The sequence below is a fragment of the Typopeltis vanoorti genome, chromosome 25 (genome assembly GCF_054136105.1).
Source record: "Typopeltis vanoorti isolate ZY-2024b chromosome 25, IOZ_Tvanoo_1.0, whole genome shotgun sequence".
Lineage (NCBI taxonomy): Eukaryota > Metazoa > Arthropoda > Arachnida > Uropygi > Thelyphonidae > Typopeltis > Typopeltis vanoorti.
The window spans coordinates 29808362-29833923 of NC_143573.1; the positions used below are offsets into that span (position 1 = coordinate 29808362).

General features: G+C 35.4%; 1 protein-coding gene across 3 annotated transcripts in view; it reads right to left on the minus strand.

The window, feature by feature from the left end:
* Positions 1 to 25562, minus strand: part of LOC150092629 (uncharacterized) — a 117834-nt gene that overhangs the window by 9348 nt on the left and 82924 nt on the right. For all 3 annotated transcript variants that reach the window (XM_090414693.1, XM_090414694.1, XM_090414692.1), the window contains 2 exons: positions 24689 to 24954; positions 3715 to 3871 (listed from right to left, as the gene is read on the minus strand). In XM_090414693.1, coding sequence (XP_090270819.1) covers positions 3715 to 3871; positions 24689 to 24954 — 423 coding nt within the window. The remainder of the gene's footprint in view (positions 1 to 3714; positions 3872 to 24688; positions 24955 to 25562) is intronic.

A 25562-nucleotide genomic window follows, 5' to 3' on the forward strand; every position in this document is an offset into this window, starting at 1 on the left:
ATGTCTGAGGGATCTCTATAGGGAATTCGGTTGGTATTGCACCAGCGAGCGGATAGGAATTCCCTGTAGCGATCTTATCAGACAGGCAGAAATCGAGCTACAGCAAGAGCGGCAGAGTAGAGTCGAGGACCTCGATTTTCGAGCGAGACTCTATCTCAGATATTTGGAAACACCCTCCGCCGCTTTCTACAATCAACAATGGGTGGCAGCAAATGACGAGCAAACGGTCTACCAGATCCAAGAGAATGGCCAACTGCCAAAATCACCCCTGAAATACTTCGCTTTTTCCATCACAGTACCTCGGCACTTTTTCTGATCAGCAGAGCGCAGATGTTTTCAGTGAGTGGGACATCACATGTCTTCCCGAGCATCTTAGCGCTCTGCATGACAGGCCGATAACTGCCGAGAAAATAAAAAAAGCTTGCAAAACAATGAAGGCAAGAAAAATCCCAGGGTTAGATGGGTTAGGGATAGAATTCTACCGATCTATCTGGGACTATGCACTACCAGTTTTAGTAAAAATATTTAACGAATTCCTCACTTCGGAAAATATCCCTGGGAATTCGTTAAAAGCTACACAATTTTTATCCTAAAGAAAGATCGAGATCGCACCTTGGCAGATAGTTGGCGATCAATCTCCCTAACTAATTCGGATTACAAAATATTTGCAAAAATTATCTGCAGCTGCATCAAATGCGGTATAGAAGAATCATAACAAACACCCAGGTTTACGGAATACCGGGTAGATCGATGGAATTAAATCTCTTTTTCTTAAGAGATCTAATCCGTCTAGCCAAAAACAAAAATTACCCTTTGGCACTTCTCGCTACAGATCTGGAAACGGCGTTCGACAGCGTCAGACACAGGTACTTGCAGGACATCCTTCAGAAAATAGGTGTGGGCTGGAAGCTTAGGCAAACAATCAAAAACATCTACGCAGAGGCCTCTACCCATATAGCTATCAACGGGTTCCTCTTGGAACCAGTTCCTGTTAAAAAGGGGTAAGACAGGGCTGCCCACTAAGCCCTCTCCTCTTCTCACTCGCGTTAGAACCCCTCATAAGAAAATTTGATAACTCCTCTGCAGTTAGAGGAATACTGTTACCCCTAGTCTCCAGACAGAGCAAAATTGTAGCATATGCCGATGATGTAGTGGCAACGCTCAGAGAGTCTGAGTCCATCTACATTTATTTCGGCATTTTGCAAAAATTCAGCATGGCCAGTGGTCTTCGCGTTAATACTTGAAAGACAAAACTTAAAATTTTTGGAAATTTCCATAGAAATAACCTTCCCTGTTGTTTAGTCACGCAAACTCAGCCCCTAACAGTACTAGGCGTCCCATTCACGGTGAGCCCGGTACTGCCTGTTAAGAAATTGCGGGAAGAGTGTGAAAAGAAACTAAAACCATTTAAATCCAATTATTTCTCCTTCTACGGAAGAACAGTAATAATAAAAACAGTAATAATGCTAATGCATACAATAAATATAACTAATATAAAAAAAACCCAAGAGAATCAACTTTACAAAATACTAATAGATTTTTTTTGGAAGAACGAAAGAAAGCATGAGGTTAAAAAAGAATATCTAAAACTCAAAACCAATCAATGGGGTTTCTCACTTCTGAAATTAAACTGCCTATTCTATGCAAACACTCTCAAAACCATAGGGAAGGCCTTAAAATCTAACCATATTTCAGGATCCCTAATTAAATACTTTCTAGGGCATTTTCTCCCCTACTTCGGGACCACGGGACATGCTGATCCCAGCACAGAGGTTGTGCCAGAATGGTATTATCCATTATGCCAACAGCTTAAAAAATTTAAAACCGAAGGGATGGAAATCCTAAAATTAAAGCCACAAGCAAGATATTGGGAGTTCTTTCAACTTTCCAGATGTGATATGCCAAATATAGAAACTAACATGGAAACGCTATTTCAAAATATCAGAAATAGCTGGGGACAGCCATTTCACCGGGATCTGGCATGGCAAATAGCCTATGGTCAGCTACCGGTGAAACTAGTTATATCCTGATACAATTCAAGACCGTGCGACCCCCTTCTGCGATGTCTGCCAGAGCGTTGAAACGGTGGGACATTTCTTTTACTTGTGCCCCCCCCCCCCTGCCCGACATGTCTGGCAGAGATTAAGCGCAGTACAGGGAATCCAGTCGCTTACACTAGAGGAGGTCTTGTACCTGCAATTTCCCCCACTAGTCAAGAAAATTTACAATTTTTCTCATCAATGTAATCAAGTATCGCATCTGGGAAAAAGTCCCAAATCAGTGATGAAAACAGTATACATGCCAGAATACTCAGTGGGATCTATTTCTACCTCCCTAGGTTTTTCGCACAAGAAAGGCATATACTAGGGGATGGGAGGTTTGTAAATAAATGGTGCAAACCTCCTATCCTCTGTGTCCTGAGACGGCTTAATCATACCGTGTCTCTTCCTTTAAAAAGGAACATCTGTTTTTCTTTTTCTCTCTTCACGGGTTCTTAGAGTTCATAAGGGGGGGGGGGCAGATCTGAGAACCTGGGCTGCGAAGGCTTACAGCAAGGCGGTGGTGCTCTTTGGGAGTGGCATCTCTCAGGCCAGATTCTTTCCCCAAATCTTGCTTTCCCATGGTGTAAGGTTGGCCAGTTCTTTACTGCTTCTTTAAAAAAAAAAAAAAAAAAAAAAAAAACGCTCATAACTTTTAGGCCCTAATTCACGCAGAAATGCTTCCATTCCTGCAGTAATTTTACATTTTGACTCCGTAGCTAAGTGTTTTTTTTTTCTTTTATTTCAGAGAAAAAAAAAAAAAAAATCCGGCTTAAGTTTTATACTAAAACAGGTGTTAGGAGATGACCTCCATAGACACCTGGCTAGTTAAATTGTTAATTTAAAAGTATTTTACAAGCGCATATAAGAAAAGTTTATTTCAAAGTTTTTTTAAAGAACAGGTGCAAGGAGAAGATGTTCACAGACCTTTTAGCCACCTCTTGGTTATACAGCTAAACAGGTTGACTGAGGCCTCTTTACTACCTCCTACTATCATACTCTACCTTTCTCTCTCTTCCCCTCTTACTACCAGCTGACTCTCAGCAATCTTTATACTCCAAAGGCTGATGATGAAAGACATGAACTCCCATTCTACCTACTCACTGATGAGACCTCAATAAAGGTTGAAACCGGTCTGGGTAGTGACCTTCTCTCATAACGTAGAACAGTAATACAGCTCCTACGAGCTAAGTTCACATTATGGGTAAATACCAAGAATAGTGATTGGAGCTTGCTCCACCCTTACTATGAGTTGCCTCAGTTTGCACTACCAAAAGGGTCAAGTGCTGCACTATCCAGGTATTTGATTACGCTTGGAATTGCCGAACTTTATATAGTTTCTATATTCGGCATGAAACTCTTTGAGTTTCTTATTCGGCTAAGAAACAATATGGGATGTAATATCCCTTAACTTAAATAAATTCACAGTTAAGATATATAAATTATTTTACACTTATCTTTTTATACATTATTTAAGACAAGTTCAAACATCTTTTCCAATCTTATTGAAAAAAATTCTGCTAACATCAAACATATTCTTCATTGTATTTCAACTTTTTTTTTTTTTTTATTTAAGCAATGTTTTATAATTTAATTATTTCATAAATTAAACTATTTTAACTGATATGCATAGACCATGAAATATATATAACTTAACACCACAAATAATACCTACCAAACCATTTTACATGAACTGTATCTGGTCGAGTTTTCTTTAAGTCATACACAGTTTCTAATGTTAAAGCACCAACATTCAAGTTAACACTGAAGCGAACAAAATCACAAGAATATGTGCTTTCCAATTCTCCCATCAAATGCTTTTTATGTTTTTCCTATATAAATAAATAAAGCATTAGGAGTTATCAAAATCCAATGTAACAAATGTGTCAGTAACAAAATTACATATATTTTGCTACTGATAACTCTGATGGTAAAATTACTTTCACAAAATCATGTAAAATTCATATACAAATTGCATCTACATGGAAGTTCAGTATATAATAACTTATATACTGAACTTCCATGTAAATTTCACTCATCTTTGGATTTGGATTGAGATGCCTATTTTACAAAAGAAGTGCACAAGAATATGGTCTTTAACCAGTGGAGCTAGTAAACTGTGCAGGTTAAATAAACAAAAGAAACCTGAACTATCAACAACATCATTCTTGAATAACACAATATCTTCATAATTTATTATTATTATTATTATTACTTATGGAAATCTGTAGGTATCGATAACTATAGAATTCTTTCTTTTAAGATTACATGGTGGTCAGCATTCATAGTGAAGAATTTATGGAGACATAACACATGTTTTAGAATAATACTTTCCTTAACATTAGGAAAGTAACATTCGACGTTTCAGCCTCTGTATTGAGGTCATCATCAGGAAAAATACATATGTATAAGATACAAGCTACACATGACACTGCACTATACAAAGGTAAAATGAATCTAGATGCTTGTTAATCTTTTAACCTAGCCTGACCTCCTGTGGGAAAAAAAATTAATAAATAAAAAAAATAAATAAATACAATTAAAAATTAAAATGCAAATAAATTAAAAACAGAACTACATTAACTATATAGATTCACTATGGTAAAACAGGCCTATCAGACTATGCACTCCAAACATGCCACAGAATTGACTGGAAAGGCACCAAGTTCCTATACTGCACCAAAACCTGGTTTGTGAGAAAATTCAAAGAAGCTTATGAAATGCTAAAACATTATCCAAACCTGAACAAAAATGATGGCTTAATCATTCCACAAATGTGAAGGACCCACTGCAACCCGTCTAACCTGAACAAGCCCAGAAGAAAATCTCAAATACGAGAGGACTTTAGAAATGTTTAATGTAGTTCCGTTTTTAATTTATTTGTATTTTAATTTAATTAATTAGTTTTTTTTATTTATAATTTTTTTTCCCAAAAGAGGTCAGGCTAGGTTAAAAGATTAACAAGCATCTAGATTCATTTTACCTTTGTAAAATGTGCCATGTAACTTGTATCTTATATATATATTTTTTCCTGATGATGACCTCAATACAGAGGCTGAAATGTCGAATGTTACTTTTCTAATGTTAAGTAAAGTAATTATTCTAACACGTGTGTCACCATAAATTCTTCACTACGGATAACTACAGAATAACATGTATGCCACAGTAAATAACTTTTTTATTATGTAAATATTTCGTCTTATGTATAATATGACACCATCAGTATAACTAACAAACAACAATAGGAACTGAATTCAAAAAACAAAACACTGTAGTGTTCATGCTTAAATTAGAATTCCTCTATGTAGTTACGTGTTCATGGATTAAAAACCTGCACTGAAATTAAAATTACTTAAATTAAAATAATGCAGATAAATTACTGAATACAACTGAGGATAACAATTTCCCACACTTTTGGAATCACGAGACAGTCATTTCGATTAAGATTAGGTCTATGAAGTAAGACTTCAGCACTTTCTTTATATAATTGTTCATGTTTATATGTGGATCTATGTAGTAACTTGGCATTTTGCCACTGGATCCTGTGGTTAGCATTTTCGATTTCATATTGTGAAAGGCCAGATTTGTGAGGTTTGATAAGGCAGATCAGATGTGGTCTTGATGTTCAGAGATACATTTATTTATAGATTTTCCTGTTTGTCCATAGTAAGACAAGTTACTGTCTGACCACAGAAGTGAGAGTCATCGCTGGCAGATTGCCAAGAAGAGCCAATTCATGTTGAAGGGAGAAAGGAATAAGGCAATGTACAAATTCGTTACGAACAAGCGAAATCACATGCTTTATACGTAAAATTTTCCAACTGTTGTACAAGCAAAATAGTTACCACTTTAAAAACTAGAATTTTCATAAAAGAAAAGCTCATTTTCCAATGTATAATAATAAACACTCATCCCATGAAATGCATCGATTACCCTATTATCAGAATGGATTCACCTTCTTCTGACATGCACAGAAGTGTCGAGAGGGATCTTGCATCTATGGTCACACAGCACGAACATGGTACTTGGTATACACCAGGTAGCATCATTGGTGAGAGTTTGTCTTTTGGAGAAGGTAGCAAGTTGTGAATTTGGTTGATTGGTTTGTATGTAGCAACGAGTTTATATTTTCTCATAATTTTTGCCACACGTTCAGAGATGTCTTTAATATATGGAATGGGAGATCCTCTGGGCTTCATCTTGTCTGGATTTATTTGTAGAAGAGTGGCTAATTATTTTTTTGGGTTGTTATTGGATTATATCCATTTAGTAGGGCTGTTTCTTTGATAATTTCCAATTCTTGTTTTAGGGACTCTTCAGAAGAATCCAAAATATCCAGAGCACACAAGACAAATCTTGTGTGCTCTGGATACTAAAGATTTTATGATGCCATATTTTTGAGATGGATGGTGAGATTATTATGATGCAACAACCTGAACAAGTTGGTTTTCGGTAGACAGTATTAGTAGAAATGGATCCATTTTGTTTGCACTGGATGTGTATATCAAGAAAGGAAATACCTTTTACATTTCCTTTTTTAGTGTGAACTTGATACGTGGATGCGGGGTGTTGATTTTTTGTGGAAATGAGTAGCGTTCACGTTTTGTGGACTCCAAACTGCAAAGACATCATCAATAGCATAGCCACATTGTTGGTTTTGGATCAAGAGCAAAACTTCTGTCTTCTAGGTGTTCAAATAAAAAGTTGGCTAAGTCAGGTGATAAGGGTGAGCCCATTGCTGTTCCTTCCTGTTGTTAATATATTTTATCTTTCCATGTGAAGTAACTTGATGTGGTTGTAAATTTGAATAATTCCACTATGTCGGGTGGAAATTTTTGGGTTAATAATTCTATTGTTTCTTTGTGAGGGTTATTAGTGAAGAGAGAGAAAGACAATGTCAAAGCTTATAATTGTAAGTTTCATAAGTTTGATGTCATTAATTTGTTTACCAGTATCTCAAATGATAAATTTTCATGTTACTACAAGATAAATTCTCTAAAAAAAATAAAATAATAATAATCATTCAAGGCAAGTTTCATAGTGCATGGAAAGGTTCTCTGTCATCTTGGAGAACAAGGATTGAGACATTTGTTAGACATATCGTGTAATTTTATCTCTTTCATCAAGGTTTGAAGGCATGGAATAACCATTCCATGGTGGAATACCCATTCCTTCAACATCTTGTAGGAAGATGATTATTATTTTTTTTATTTTTTTTTCAAAGAATTCTGATTTAGAGAAAAAGATAAATTCTCTAAAAAAAATAAATAAAAAAAGTAATAATAATAACTAAAAAATAAAATAATAATAAAAAAATCACAGTCCCTCTTTTAACATTATACAACACCTGGGTATTTAAAGTATAATGATTCCATATAAACAGAACACACAACAATTCTCTCTTTGGTATTAGCAAATACAGTATAATATATAATATAACACACACACAAAAAAAAAAAAAAAAGTACTGAATAACTACAATAATATATTCAAAATTAAGTGGATATTGAATACCACATTGTTTCTTAGCTGAATAAGAAACTCAAAGATAGGAAATCTAATCTAAGAGTTTCATGCCGAATATAGTAAACTATATATTTTAAGTAATAATATATGTTATGGAGTTATGAAGTTCAGTACTGTTTTTCTGCACCATACCGTATATGGAAATTATTGAAGAAAACAACCCTTAGAAGAATACCTTCTCAAATTTAAGATATGGAAGTAGTATTCACTATGCTGAATTAGAGCACTGACTTGAAGATAAAATAACACTCAATATTTTGACCTTTATATCAAGGTCATCACGAATACAAATATATATTATAAGACATAAAATATACAGTATGAAGCAAAAAAAAAACAGTACTGAATAACTATAATGATATATGTTATGGAGTAAATGGGTTTATTAACAAAGAAATATATGTTTACACATGATCATATGCACATCCACAACTATCAGTGGAATCTTGGTCGAATAAAGCATTAATGATGTAGATTACATGCCCGAAATGGACATCTTGTTTTTCAAGACAAGTTTCATAGTGTATGCAAAGGTTCTCTGTCATCTTGGAGAATAAGGGTTTGAAACATTTGCTAGACATATTGTGTAATTTTATCTCTTTCATCAAGGTTTGAAGGCAGATCATGGTGGAAGGTATTCCACCATGATCTGCAACATACCTTTCAACATACCCCAAACAAAAGTATCAAGTGATGTGAGATCAGGAGAACATGAAGGGTACAGGAATTCTGTAAACCTCGAAAGGAGCCTCCCAAGGAAGTGTTCTGATAAATAGGCTCTAGAATCAAGTGATGTGTGACAGGTTGCTCTGTCCTGTTGGAATGTTTTTTGCATGACACAGCCTATGTAAAACCTGGATGAATGGGGGAGTAGGGCCCGATTATCCCATGGCTGGAAATCACATCATGCAGTGACCTTCTCATTGTGAAGAGGTTTTTCTTGGGCAGATTCAGATCTCACAAAACCAAGAAACCTATAGGTTTGTCTGTTTACACCAGGGGTCACCAAAGTCATTTGCCCGTCGACCCCTTCAAGCGTTTCTTGACTTTTTATCAACCCCTATATTTTACTATTACGTAATTATAATAGGACAAGCAAAAATAGACGCTTATGTGAGTTTTTAGATTGTTTATTTTATAGTTACAGTGTTTATTGTATGTATAATATAGTATATATTATTATATTACTATTACTATCACTAGTAATATCACTGGTATTACTAGTGATATTAATAAACTACTGGTATTAATATCACTGGTATTACTACCAGCGCTGCTCAACTCTTCAACATAGAGAAGTTTAGTTTGTGAATGAACAATGATTGAATTATAATATGTATGTTGATGAATTTTAGAACATTAACGCTCACTTGTATGTCGATGCGCAAAAATGAGACTGAGATCGAATACTTGTAAGTATCAGTAATAAGAACCACGCATGTGTTGCAATCTCGCTCCCACTGCGCCGGCCGGCAGGAACCACCAACATCCGTTTATTGGTAAATACGTCATTTTGGCCTACTTGATTGGCCTCAGTAACTATTTTCATGACCTTACTCCATCTTACAGGTCCTATTCATGGATCTGTAAGATGGAGGTACTGATCCCACAATTCACTCTTAATAGCGTTGTCATTACCTCCATGTCTTTTGTCATGGAGGTAATCCAAGTTAACCGAATTAAATATTACCCATACAATGATGTCTTATATTTTTCTGTCGACTCCTTTGGCGACCACTGGTTTACATGATCACTTAGATGGAAATATGCTTCATCTGAGAACTAGACATTATGGAGGAAGGACAGATCTTCATAGACATTGTTGGCATTCTCAATAGGACTTTCTCCATATGGGCATAATGTGGAGACCATTAGTTGAAGTGAATTTTTTTAGTATCAGGTTACTGCCTCTACATTGTTTAAAAAGAACATAAACTTGTATCTTCAGCTTTACCATAGTGATTGCACTGCGTATGGGTCAAATCTCCAGATTCAAATAATAAGTAAAATGTTTATAAAGAATATACAGCAGGAAAACAATCAACAGAATCCTTCACAAGAATGTAACCAAAAATAAAGATTACAATAACACCATAACCATTTATTAAAGTATGGGAATATCTGACAAAATAGACAAAGCACTGCAAAAATACAATAAGGCTACATTCAAACTACCCACAAATTATAAAGTTTATTCAGCCACTCTAAAGGATTCCCTTCTTCCTCTTGTCTATGAAGTGTATAATACCAAATCCCATGCACCCTGCAACTAACCGTACATGTGGAAAACAGGACATATAATAAAAATAAGAACACAAAACAAAACATTAAATTCCTTAATATGGAAAATCAGTCTTACTAACAATGTATACAACAAAAAGTGACTGTAAGAGCACCTAGTCTTTGATTCATACCAAAGAAACTGATTGGAAAGACACTTGGTCCTTACATCATACCAAAATTTGCTAAGAAAGAAAATTCAAAGAAGCCTGCAAGATGCTAATCTATCATCTCCAGCTGAACAAGAATGGCGGCTTAAAAGTCATATCTGTAACACATGCAGCATCTACAGAAACAGATACTAGAAAAACAAGACTGCAGAACATCAAAAATCTCTAGACACAATAAAACCAGAAAGAATAGAAATATAGATCAATATTTAACCAATGCTCCTTGAACAATAAACAGAACTCAAAATAAGATTGTAGAGAGTTAGATCCTAATTCAAATCAGTACACTGAACAATGCACTAGTAACAGAGAATAGCAGGGAAGCCACAGCTCTGTCCTCAGGTCTTATCTTTGGCTAATCTACATGATGCCTCAACAGAAAGACATCAGGTTCTATGAAATGAATCAGAAATCTTACAGTAGGACCAAGAGGAAATTTTAGGAATCCATAAAAATGTTATTAGGCTCCGTACAATCATAGAGCCATTCTATAATAAATTTAGTTTAATCCTTTATCCAAGTGTGAGCAAACAAAGTTTGCGCCTGAAAGTATCTTCAGGACAGGGGTAAGGTTGTGGTACAACACCGGGCAACTCATTGCAAAGGTGGAGCAAACTAACATCACTCCTATCTCAGTATCTCTCATAATGCAAAACACATCTCCTTGCGGATATGTATAATGTTATGCATTAAGGAAAGGGCCACTACTCAGACTAGTTTCGACCTTTATTGAGGTCTCTTCAGTGGGAGTCAGGTCCAAGCAGATATACCAGGCAGAAGCATTCGTAAGGTCATCTCTACCTATAGGAGTTGCCAAACGGTGTGCCTCCTTTTTATTAGATTACTCTGGATTTAGAGAAAGATGTTGAAAATTTATTTTTCGCTTGGTTAGACTATAATAAATTTAGTTTAATCCTTTATCCAAGTGTGAGCAAACAAAGTTTGCGCCTGAAAGTATCTTCAGGACTGGGGTAAGGTGGTACAACACCGGGAAAGTCGTTGCAAAGCACAGGTGTATAAAAAGGTGGCACACCATTTGGCAACTCCTATAGGTAGAGATGACCTTGCTAATGCTTCTGCCTGGTATCTCCACTTGGGCCTGGCTCCCACTAAAGAGACCTCAATAAAGGTCGAAACTGGTTTGGGAAGTGGCCCTTCCCTTAATGCATAACATTATACATATCTGCAAGGAGATGTGTTTTGCATTATTGGAGATACTGAGATAGGAGTGATGTTAGCTTGCTCCACCTTTGTAACAAGTTTCCCGGTGTTGTACCACCTTACCCCAGTCCTGAAGATACTTTCAGGTGCAAACTTTGTTTGCTCACACTTGGATAAAGGATTAAACTAAACTTATTATAGTCTAACCAAGTGAAAAATAAACTTTCAACATCAAGAGCCATTCTATTTATCCCACTTGTCACTTTATTATAAAAAAGTAAGTAAATTATTGAGACATGACCTACACTTCACAAGACCATATTTTCCCTTCACCATTCTTGAGTTTTGCCCTTAACCAAAAGAATTCTCCAATATATTGACCATCACTGCTGAAATTCTAATCAGATGATAATTTGATCAGCATTTCAGCAGTGATTGGAATATCCTTCATGCAATGGAACTATTTTCATCTTTTTATAAATTGAATATAAACCTTAGCAAAATCTGTCTGAGTGTTTCGTAGTTACGGTCAATCAGATACACAAACAAAGAGCATGCCAACATGCATAACACAATATGCACATGCTTATTAATTTGGTTCATTAAAATCCAACATAATACCATTATATGTTGTTGCCAAGCTAATCTTCTAGTGTTTATAAGTTTACCTCTTGATATTTTTTCTTTCATGCACAAAGAAGTCCTATGCAATTTATTATTATTATGTGTATGCATCTCTATGGAGATCTGTAAATTTACAGAGGGAAGGCCCTAAATATTTCACCATCACTAATATTTGCACAGTATCTGTCCTACTTTGGTTTGAGCACATTCACTGACAAGTGACTCTGGTAACCCATTCTACTCATCTGCCACTATCAAAAAATCCAGTCCCCACATAACACTCTTGCTCAATCTCCAAGGATGACTCCTAGTTCTCCCTGATTAATCACATGCTGAAAATTTTCTCTGTATCAATTCTATAATAACTTTTATGTAACATATGTCTCTATCATTCTTTTCTTCCTGTCAACCAATTTTTGCTGGTCCAGTTGGCTGAGTGGCAGGCACACCCACTCTTCGACAGACAGGCCAAGGGTTCGAATCCTGCAGTGGACACGGATGTTTGTGATTGTCTTTAGGTGGGAGATGAATTTCATTGCCCAGTGTGAGACCACTGCCTCACTTATAGGAAGCCTGAAGTAACTTGAAAAAGTTATGTTTAGTTGCTAAGAGCAGAGTTTCTGGACTATGTAAAAATAAATTAAAAAATACAAAAAGATATACAAAAATAAATTGATAAAATTAATAGAAAAAAATCCTTAGCCCACCCATGGTACAAAATGTACTACATGTTAGCAAATAACCTTTCATGGGTGGGAGCAACATAATTTGTTTTAAAATAAATAATAATAAAAAAAAATTAAAAAAAATCTTTGACCTGTCATCACCATTCCACAGACCTGCCACCATCTCTGCACCTCTTCCTCAGGAGAACAGATCTGTTTGTAATAGTCCAGATGGGATCATATTAAGGCCTTATAATAAAGTATAATGACCTGCTTATCTCTGCTTGTCACTATGCTCTTCAGTAACCATGTAATCCTATCAGCTGTTTTAGCCACTTTTGCAATATGCTTTCCAAACTTCAATTCACAGTCCACTAGCACTCCCAAATCCATAGCCTCATCAATTCCTGAAGTCCAATTCCATCAATGTAGTACACAGCTGGTAACGTTTTCATCTCAAAATGCATAATACCTTCCACTTTGCAACATTAAACTGGCAGCCATTCTCCTTTGCCCATACTGTCAGTCTGTTTAAATCCTTCTGTAAGATCTTTCTACATTATCTTTACTGATCATTGCTTTACCCAGTTCTGCATCACCAGCAAACAAATATCTCCACCTGGATGATGCACTTTTGCAAAGTGATCACTCAGTAATACAACTATTTTCTGCTTCAGTTACCTCCCGACCATCAGCATCCATAAAATTATTCTATTGTAGTCATTCTTCCTTTTACTTGTCAGCCATACACTGAAAGAACTCTTTGGAAGTACCTTTGCTTTTTTTTTTGTCATTCTGGACTGTGCTTTGTACTGTTCATGTCGATTACCTTTCAATTTACATTTTCTCCCCAAATTCTTTTTTTATTGCAGCTCTTGCTTACTGATGCTACTTATCCATTTAATTCCCACTTGACCTTATCCCTGAGACTCTAGGTATGTATTTTGCCACTACCTTCTTCAAATCCCTTTACCATTTCCCACATGCTATGAGCATTCAACTCCTGCAGTTTCTTATTCCATGGCATTCTTCCAAGCAGTCTCCAGAGATGGTCATAATTACCACCTCTGGAATTCCACATGTACCCTCCCCTTCTTAACTGAAAATTCCACACATTTAGTAATCTTCCAGGTCAAGAATAATGATTCTTGCCATTTGGCAGCAATGTGGTTACCTTGGTCATAAGCAAAATTCTCTGATGCAATTACTAGATCTAGCACTCTCAAACCTCTAGTACTTTCCATCAGATGCTTCCTCAGGCAATTATTCCTTAGTAGCTGCATAAATTATACTTCCTTTCACCCATGTCCTTTCTTTCTTCCTTCTAATCTATGTTCCTGTATTTGAGGTCTTGCATAATAATTACTCACACTCCACTCATTGAGCTGATTTACTAATGCAATATCATCCACATCATCCCTTGCTTATAGCAGCAACTCTTCATCTTCCACCATAGATCTTAGACCTACTTTGAAAATTATTCCTTATTGCAATCCATCTTTCCACTGTTTTCATGATCTTTCAACCAGTACATGGTTTCCATTTTCTATGTATCCAATTATTCTATCTTTTTTTGCAATATGTTAACATGCTTTTGCTATTCCTTTTTTTCCTGTTTTTATCCATTCATTTACTGGTCATTACTGGTCATAATGAACACTTTTCAGATATTTCATAATTTCTGATCTATTGAATTTTGCTTTCCCCACAATTTTCCTAAGAGTTCATTTCTGTAGTAGTGAACTATTTCAGCTCTTGTTTCAAATGTATAAGTTAAAACTTATTATACTTTTTTTTATATACATGTCTTAGTTGCAATATTTAAATTTTTGTTCTTCCATATTGTTCTGTTTAAAGATCCAGAAATCTTGTCTGCCTTAAGCACTTGCTCTTTTACTTCATTTTCTGATATTTTTCTTCCTTTCTTCATTCAGTTTCTTTTGTTTCATTATTACAGTACCTAAGTACATGTATTATCAGTATAAATATCTTTAATAGAACTTTACTATCTTTAATAGAACTTTCTCTGTGTTTTTCTTTTTCTTTTTGGTACTATATTAAAATATGGTCGTCTCAATTACGACAGAGTTCCATTCCATTGATCCTGTCATAAATCAAAAAAGGAATTAAGTCAGAAATCACTATTTGAATTATAAGGATATGTTATCAATTAACATGCCTGAATGCTAAAATGTATATGCCCATTTTGTTACACTTTTAAAATAATTTTACTCTTTGTTTATAGTGAAATAATACAATGTCCAAATTATAACATAAAATTTCTGTACTACATTGTAATAAATAATGAAACATAAGTGTACAGTCTCTTTCTTTTAAGGTTACATGGTGATCAGCATTCATATTTACGAATTTAGGAACACAAACCACATGTGTTGAAATTATTATTTTACTAATTATTAATAAAATAACACTTAACGTTTTGACCCCTGTATTGAGGTTATCATCAGAAGGATTACATAACTGGTTTCATAACAGAAGGATTACATGTGTATAGGGAACCAAGCTACATGTTCTTGCACTCTATACCAGTAAATTAAATCTACGATTATTAATTAATATTTTTCTTAACCTGACCTCCAGTGATAATTAAATAAAATAAAAATTAAAAAATAAATAAATAAATAAAAATTTAAAAAATTAAATAATTAGTAAATAAAATAAAAAAAAAACTACAATAAACTCTGCTAAAGTCCTCATGTACTAAGATTCTTCTGGATTTGTACAGTTCAGATTGCTATTGAATGTTAAAGAAAAAAAAAAACACATCATCAAGATTTCTGGTAGTGGGATTTTTCTTTGGCTTGTTCTGGTTGCTATAAAGATTGCAAATGGGTCCTCCACATTCTTGGAATGGTTAGGCCATCATTTTTGTTCAGATTTGGATTATGTTTGAGCATTTCACATGCTTCTTTAAATTTCCTCTTGAACCAGGTTTTGGTCCAGTGTAGGGACTTGGTAGTTTTCCAATCAATTCTATGGTATGTTTGGAGTGCGTGGTCAGAAAGGCCGGTTTTTCCAAAATGGAGGTATTTAATGTGTCATTTGTGTTCGTCCTTCCTAATTGAGATGGTTCGCCCTGTTTCCCCCTATGTATGGTAGGCTACATGTACATTGTATTTTGTATACCCCTGGGTGGGCTAAGTGTGGAAGAGGATCTTTGGAAGAACTGAGTAGGTGTCTTAATTTTGTCGGGGGTTTAAAGGTGGTTTTGATGTTGTATTTGTGTAGTGTTCTGTCTATTTTTTTGGAAATGTCTCTAACATAAGGTACGGCAATAGCATCCTTGAAATCTTTTTTTGTTTTTACTAGTATCTCTGTGGAGGATCTTGTGAGAGTTTTTTTACTGTATCCATTTTTTATAAATGCATGGTTGATGATCTTGTATTTCTGGTTTAGAGCCTGTTCATTTGAACAAATAGTTTGAACTCTGTGTTTAAGGGTGCTTATGACCCCTAGTTTTTGTGTTGGGTGGTGATAAGAATTTTTGTGTATGTACTGGCCTGTGTGTGTAGGTTTGCAGTAGACTGAGAAGGAGAGACAGCCTGAGGGAAGACGTGTGACGAGTGTGTCTAGGAATGGAAGAGAGTTGTTTTTTTTTCTATTTCAATGGTGAATTGGATACGTTTGTTCAGGTGGTTAAGGAATGTGTTTGTGCTTTGCGGCTGTGGGGTCAAATGGCAAAAATATCATCAATGCATCTGAGCCAAATTTTGGGCTTTAGGTATGCTGACTCTAGAGCTCGTTGCTCAAAGTCATCCAAATAAAAGTTAGCTATTGGGGGGGGGGGAGTGGTGAGCCCATGGCTGTACCCCCTTTTTGAAGGAAATCTGAACAAAAATGATGGCCTAACCATTCCAAGAATGTGGAGGACCTATTTGCAACCTTTATAGCAACCAGAACAGGCCAAAGAAAAATCCCACTATAAGAAGACTTGGTGAAGTGTTTTTTTTTTTTTTCCCCTTAACATTCAATAGCAACTTGAACTGTACAAGTCCTGAAGAAAATCACAGTACAACAATCTGAACTGTACAAGTCCTGAAGAAAATCACAGTACAACAATCTGAACTGTACAAATCCAGAAGAATCTTAGTACATGAGGACTTTAGCAGAGTTTATTGTAGTTTATTTATTTATTTTATTTACTAATTATTTAATTTTTAAATTTTTTAAATTTATTTATTAATTTAATATTTAAAAATTTTTTATTTATTTTTCAATTTTTATTTTATTTAATTATCACTAGAGGTCAGGTTAAGAAAAAAAATTAATTAACAGCATAGATTTAATCTACCACTATAGAGTGCAAGAGCATGTGGCTTGGTTCTCTATACACATGTATCCTTCTGATGATGACCTCAATACAGGGGTCGAAACGTCAAGTGTTATTTTATTAATAATTAATAAAATAATCATTTCCATAAATTCGTAAATATGAATAAGTGTACAGTATTAATTGGACAATTCATCAGAGGAGGTGGGTAATCAAGAAAACAAATTCTTTAAATTCATGAAATGCAATAAATAATTTTGAGGATGGTTCATCACATGTTCAGAGGATGAAGTGACAGTAGGAATGAGCTTCTTTAAAAATTTATACATTATGTCCAACTTAGTATGCAACAAGCAACTGCAGCTTGCATCATTTTGCCTACTTTGCTAAATCTCTCCATGTTGGGATCCATGGAATGGATCCCAACATGGAGATAATAAAGTAGTGCCCTCTACCAATTTTTTTTTTTTCATTCTAAACTTTTTTTTTTTTGGGACAACAGTTTTTCTCCTTGTTCTTCCTCTTTGTGTTTCTGTTCGAAAGCTCTTCTTATTCTTCCACAGCTCCCAAAAATGTGCTATATTTATTGTCAACCAGCAACTTCAGCTCTTTAGTCAGCAGAACTACCTTGTCGCCAATCTTTTTTAAGGATCTATCTTTGTCAAATCCTGCTCTGCTGTTATTTTACTCCATGCTGCATCTAATATTATATTCCTTCCAAAAGTCTCTAACGGTTTCCTCACCCTCAGTAGCATCAAAGCATGAGGAAAAACATTTCTTTAATAATGTCTTTTATGTCTTGAAGACAGCAATTTCACTCTGGTTAATGGGAAGCTTGAGTGAGGTGGTAATTGTATTATTAGTACTAGTATGAGGGTGGTCTGAAAAGTTCTCAGCCTCAATCACAGATGACAGCACTATCGGCAAGATTTTTTTTTTCTAAGTTGGTATATTTGTCATAAGCATCCATGTGAAATTACAAGTCATTCTATCAAGTGGTTTGTTTCATACAGCTGTCTGAAGCAAAAGTGTTGTCTGTATCCCTTGAAATGGATAAAATTGAATATTGTGCGGTTATAAAATTCTTTGTAAAAGAAGGTTTAATGCCAAAAGAAATTCATTCGAAGTCCATAAAGGTTTATGGGCATTCTTCTCCTTTGTTTTCAACAATTAAGAAATGGGTTGCCGAGTTTAAACATGGCCATACCAGCCTTGAAGATGATCCACGTGAAGTACATCCAAGAAGTGTAACAACACCAGAAATCATTGATTGAGTGCACAATATGGTATTGGATGACCGGCGAGTCAAAGTATGTGAAATGCTGAGACTATAGGCATTTCAAAAGAAAGTGTAGGATATATTTTGTATGAAGAATTGCAAATGAAAAAGTTTTGTGCAAGATGGGTGCCACGCTTGCTCACAGCAGATCAAAAACGTACTCACATGAAAATCTCTGAACAGTGCTTGGAGCATTTTAACAAGAATAAAACTGATTTCCTGTGTTGATTTATTACTCTGGATGAGACTTGGATTCACCATTACACACCAAAATCCAAACAGCAGTCAAAACAGTGGACGGAAGCCAGTTGTTGAACACTAAAGAAGACACAGTTGGTTCCATCAGCAGGAAAGGACATGGCATCAGTGTTTTGGGATGCTAAAGGCATTTTGTTTATTAATTATCTTGAAAAGGGTAAAGCAATAACTGGGGAATATCATTCCAATCTTTTAACCAGACTAGACAAAAACATTCGTGAGAAAAGACCCGGTTTGCAGAAGAAAAAATCATCTTCCATCAGGACAATGCACCTGCCCACAAAAGTGTTTTGGCAATGGGAAAATTAAGGGATCTGCACTATGAATTGTTGGAACATCCACCATTCCCAAGATTTAGCTCCCTCTGACTTCTATCTCTTCCCAAAATTAAAACTCTTCCTCGCTGGTCAGTGTTTTTCTTTGAATCAAGAGGTGATTGCAGCTGTAGAGGGTTATTTTGCAGATCTTAATGAGAACCACTATAAGGACAGGATAAGGGACTGCAGCATCGCTGGAATAAATGTATCAGTCTTAAGGAAGATTATGTTGAAAATAAAAATAATTTTGAAATCATAAATTCGTTTTTTCATTGTTAGGTTGAGAACTTTTCAGACCATCCTCGTACTTGTATTAATACTAGTATATTACAGGAGGTTGAACAATAACTATTATACTTTGCTTTGAATATGTTCAATATTGAATGTATTCAATGCATTTCATTCATTCGCCACCCCACAAAGCAAAAAACCTCCTCTTCACTTCTTTACTCACGTGACCTTTGTAGTTTCCAGGAATGACCTCTCACTCTTGCATCACCCCTTGTCCCATGTACTAATTCCTCCTGTATCTATTTGACAGACTCCTCTCACCAACTTTTATGTCTCAATCATATCACCTCCCCTCCTCCTATCCACATCCAAAGTTCCGAAGACCACATTCCCTCAATCTGTCCTCAAACCCAACATTCCAGAATCCTGAGACAGTCTTAGTTATTTGCTGTTGCACTCTCTCCAATGTTTTCTTATTAACAATATAGCCATGTAACCAGATCTGTGCACAGAAATCCAAATCAGGCCTAATTAGCACCTTATACAGTGGAACTATCACCTCAGCTTAACTATCGCCCTAGCATTCTTCACATTATAGCAGCAATTTTCTTGGTAACCCTCAAAATGTTCACAATATGTTCCCTGACTTTCGGTTCCCTTGCTTCTTCCACCTCCTGAAGCAAAGTTACTCCAATATGGTGAACCTCGTTCCATCTTCTCTGGCCAAATAATTTTAAGCAACACTGAAATGATATCCCCATTCTTCATCCCAAAGCACCAACCTATTAAAATCCCATTGTAATAACAACACATTAGAACTTCCTAATATTGCTCTTCCTAATTTAGCAAACAAGTGAATATTTGTAAGGGTAAGGTTTTTTTTTTTCTCACCAGAGACGAGGGCAATAGTTTTTACAGTTGATCAGTAACTTTAGCATACCATGTAGATTGTAGTGCAGCTTGTTTCTTGGTATACATGTGTATACTCCAGATGATGACCTTATTGTGAAGGTCGAAACGTCGTTTGTTTACTTTTGTTTATATTAAACTAAAGTTTTACACTAATGCAGTAGTTGTTTCCATAATTTTCATGATGTACTCTGACCACCGTGTAAGTATGAAGGGAAGGAAAGTGAATATTTGCTTTCACATTGTGAACTATATCACTGATATATAAGTTAAACAACAGTAATCCACAAAGAACCCTGGCACCCCAAATGTCACCTTTTTCTTTCAGGACATTGCATCTCTATACACTACTCGATAACTCCATCCTGCTCAATTTTAACAGCAGTTTATCATAGAATACTTGATCAAATAATTTAGCAAAATACAGATAAATCATGGTATAACCATCTCCTCTATCCAATAAAGCATCACTACCCCTTAACAAACCTATGCTGCTTTCTCTCTCTCTCTCTATCAAAAGATTTCCATTCTCAAATCCAGGTTTGTATTCTATGTCCAACTAGATTTTCTAAAAACCTTCACCACTACACCTGAAATCACTGGTACTATTTTTCCTTATTTCCACTCTTTTGTTGAACCACCAAGTCAAAGGCACTGCCAGATCTTTTGCACATTCACTTAATATAAGTAGTGATATAACATCCGGTCCCACAGTCTTATTAATATTAAGGGTACTTAATATACTTAATGCTTCCCATTGTTGAACTTTGGTCATCTCTCCTCCTTCCTATTGCCTCTCAAGACTACTCTTAACCTTCCCCCCCCCCCTTTCTACATGAAATACACTAACAAAATACTCATTAAACAGTTCCACAATATCTTCAGCAGATGTTACTCATGTTACATCACCAGCAACTAAAGTCAGTCTTCCATATTCACCCATTCATCTAATCAAAGCATCAGTATTATCTTCCACATTCACCCTTTCTTCTACTAGCAACAGAACTGTAGAATTCTCTAGGATTTTGCTTTACTACAACAGTCAATCTCTTTTTATATGAAAAATTTCTCTTCTCTTACTACATTCATCATCTTCATATACTCCTTATATTCTTCATGCGGCTGAGGAGTACTCTGTTCTTTATATTTCCTCCATAAAGTCCTATTTCTCAGAAGCTCCTTCATAATTCCAAGATTTATGCAAGAACCATTTCGGGGTCTGACTTCCATGATAAGACCTCCATAATGATCGAAATTATACAAGTCTGAAACTGTGTGCTTTGCATTATTGGATACTAAGGCAATTGATGTGAAGTCATTATCCAAGTGAAAGCAGACAAAGTTTGCACCTGAAGTATCTTCATGACCAGGTACTTGTATATATAGAGGCTAAAGGATTAAACAAGAATATAATTTCTTGGAAAGTTTAAATTATAACCAAGTGAAAAAAAACTTTCTACTTCTACATCTAAGCATACATTTCAGCTATATTTACGAGCATTTTTTCAGATGATTGCATAAATGTTCATAGGTGACTAAAGATTATATGGCTGAAAATATTACTGCCATCAAATATAAGTTAGATAGGGCTAAACGGCCTCACCTACTCCCTATATGGGAATAAAAAGGCATTGCTGATATTTTTATTTATTTATTTTTTATTTTAAAGAAATACAGGGTGTTCGGGATAAATTTGACAGTTTCGTAAGGAAAAAGAAAATCTTCTTTGTATCTATTAAATTTAATGAATTGACAAAAAAACATTACAGGCAGAGTTAATTACAATACTATCAACAAGATTTACTCAAAATAACCACCATTAGCATCGATCACAGCTTCAATTCTGCTTCGGAACCTCGAACAAGCTGATGCTACAGTCTCCCTGGGAAGGGCCGCAAAAACTGTTTTAATTTTATCCATTAACTGGGCTTTTGTATTACTGGAAGTGCGATTGGTGTCTTTTTCAACTGCGCCCCATACAAAATAATCCATGGGGTTAAGGTCTGGGGAGTTTGGAGGCCAAACATTTGGACTGGTGAAGTCGTAGAAATTTTCAGACAACCATTTTTGACTTTTCCCAGAGGTGTGGCAAGGGGCCGAATCCTGCTGCCATACATACGGCCTACCATTGGCTACCCTTGTTATCCAGGGCTTGACTACAGTTAGCAACTCCACGAACAAAGCCCGAATTCCAATGCCAGGGTTCTTCAACACCTGTTCCTGCAGATTTGCGAGGAATTCTGCTGTACGAACGCAATCAGATCGTCTGCTAGGGATCTTTCTTCTTGCTACATCCTCGTAGTCACCATTGCAAGTCTCTAGTTCATGCCTGATTGTTTTTACTGTATTCAGGGAGCATTGGGCAGCAGTCGTAATATCCTTATTTTGATGGCGGGCACGAATCATCATGATACAAGTTATTCTCTTCCATGATTCAGGTGGGTTCCAGCTATCCATCCTTTCTGACATCTTGTATATGAATGAAGAAGGGTCCAAACTTTTAAATGAAGAGAAGTGTGTGTTAATACATGTAACTTACGGAAAAATAGAATTAATTATAAATATGTCAAATTTATCCCGAACACCCTGTATATGTTAGCTATCTATAAAATGCAGGCATGATAAAATAAATATACTTCTTTCCTTCTTTTGTTTCTCTAGAAATATCTCAATAGAGATATTTCTGGGAAAAAATGATTGAAATATCTCTGGAAGATATAAATTTTATTCATCTGCTCAAATACAGTAAGTATATATTCTAGTTTTATTTAAAACCATTTCTGCAAATTCCCCACCTCACGCTATGAAAATTCCACTGAGTGATTCAATAAAAATGACAAATTATATCATACATTTTTAAATTACTCTAAGTATGTTAATGCAAGGTTCACTTAAATTTCAACACACTCTGCAGTAATGTATTCAAAATGTTGCTGGTCTGGCTGGCCGAGTGGCTAGTGTATCTGTTCTCCAGCCAAAAGGCTGGGGGTTCGAATCCCGTCATGGGTATGCATGTTCGTGACTGTTTCTGAAAATACTAGTGGTGGTAATGGGCAGTAGATGGCGTTGGTGAAGTTGCTGTTCATCGATGGATTGAGTGGTGGAGACAGTTGTAGAGTAGGTACCCCTCCCTTGATGAGTCTTTGGACTCCCTGGAGGTGTCAGGTAATAATAATAATAAAATGTTAGTATGCATGTATTCATGCATGCATATACAGAAACACATACAATTATTGAAGAAAATCCTAATCTTAGAATAGAAAATTATTAAAAGAGGGAATAATAAATATCCATTATGATTTTACAACATTATCATGCCAGAAGTTTGTATTTTCAAAAGCTTCTGGCATGAGCTGAAATTAATGTTGTATAATTTTTCTAGTATCAAAAGTCATATAAATTTAAAGATTATTGCAGTCAGGCTGGCAAACAACAGGAAAACGTTAACAGTTTAAGTAATGTGGTTCACCTGTCATGGAGTAATACACTGCTCAAAACAATTAGGAGATATTTTGGTTTCTGTCGGATAATTATAAATTTCTGCAAATAATTATAACTATTGGATATTTTATACATGAATAAATATTTCTTACTTATGGATGGGGCATAATTGATGAGATATTGTTTAAATAATCAATATTTATTACAAATTTAACAAATTATACATTTTAGCGTGAAATAATTTTCACAAGAATAGCCAAAAATGCTTTTGTTAATTTTTAATAGGGTATATGGTCTCCATTAACAGCCAAAACAGCAGTACATCTTGATTACATAGACTGGATAAGATGATCAAACAGTTCTTGTGGGATATTTCTCCCACTTTTCTGTGAGAGCAATTTGGAACTCTTGAAGTGATTGTGGTGGCACCAGTCAAGCAGAAACACGCCTACCTATTATCCCAGGCATGTTCGATTGGATTACAATCCAGTGAACAGGCAGGCTAGTCCATTCGTTCAATACTTCCTTCCTCAAGCCACTCTTGTGCCAAAATTGCACAGCGTGGACAAGTACTGTCATCCATAAAAATGAATTCTTGGCCAATTACAGCAGCATATGAATGAACTATAGGTTCCAAAATCTCATCACGATACCTACCTTTGGGCTGTTAAGGAACTGTTTCTGCTAAAATAGAGATCAGTATGGCCAGCTATATTTATTGACATACTATTGATGTTGGGGTCTTTCACAGACAAACTGTGGATTATTTCTTGTTCCACTTTCACACCATATCAAGATACGTCGGTTATCTGGTTGCAAACTGAACCTGGACTTGTCACTAAAAAGTACATGAGCCCAATCTTCATTTGTCCAATTGCGGTGTTCGTATGCCCAAATTCTTTGGGCTCTTCTGTGATTTGCAGTAAGTGGAATGCAAACCATTGGTCTTCAAGCATATAAACCTATGGCATGAAGACGATTTTGAATATTTCCCATCTCCAGAAAGCAATTCCAAAGTCACAAAATTATGCTTTGAGATACAAGACATGCTTGGACGACAACTTGCTGTGTTTGCCCAGCTTCTAATCGACAAATGGCTCTCCAAGCCATGGATTCCAGGATATCATGTTGCTCTGCCATTTTTAACAAAATAATGGGTGGTAGGCGACACAAATTTACAAATGAAGTGATAATTATGCACTGTGGAAGTGAGCACAACAAGCCATGCTTTTATACCTTCCCACATGCTAACACAGCTAAGACACATTTTGACAATCAAAATTATTTTAAAATAAATGTCTCACATTTATTTTAAAATAATTTTTAAAATAGTGTGTTACATTTGTAAATTATTTTTATAACTTTATAATTTACAGAAAACCAAAATGTCCCCTAATTGTTCTGAGCAGTATATTTTATTTTTATTTGTATTCAAACATCACATTTTGATTTCCTATTTTGTCTGCAATTCTTAAAATCAATTACACAGGTACAAACCTGAAAATTTCTTATTTGTTCCCTTCGTTGCACAAAAGCATCCAGTTTGTCCCGAATTTCTTCAAGAAGATTTTTCAAATTAAAGTCACTGTGGTACTGCTGAAGCAGAGAGTCAATCTGAATAAATAATGGGAGAGTATTTTCTGTGATCTGAGGAATACTGTTTTCAAAATTAAGATTCATATAGAAACCTTCATCACTGTCTGCACCATGGATATCAAATTCTATTCGAACTTTACTTCCTTCAGCAGATGTTACAAATATTCCTATAATATTGAAAAAGCATTGTCAATAATTTGCCATAACATACTCTTGATACTGCACACCATGAATTTTATAATATGAGGTATGTTCTTACCAGGGAGATAATTTCATGTTACTCTAATTATGCCTAGGTCCAACTTTAATTATTCAAGAATGATTTCATCAGTTGACTTCCAGATACTGAAATTAATTAATTAATTATTATCATTCAGGACCTTCATGGAGTCACAATCACCATTCATCTTATTAGGCAATGCATTCCATGGTTCAACCACCCTCCATGCAAAGAAACCACTCCTGACCCTCTTGCTCATGACTTCCTTTTTGCAATGTCCAGGATAGTCCCTTGTCCTTGCTCCTTCCCCTTGTTCTACCATATAAAAGAAGTTCCCCAGTGTCAACCCTGTAACTACCTCTCAACAGTTTAAATATCTCAATCATATCACCTCTCTTCCTCTAGTAAGCAGAGGAACTGGAGAAGGCAAGAGAGTTTAAGACTTTACATTTAGTTAATTAATTAAATTATTTAATTAAACTGATATCCCTATTTATTTGCACATCTGTCCAGCTTATTCAAATCCTCCTGCACTATTACTAACAACCCTTCATA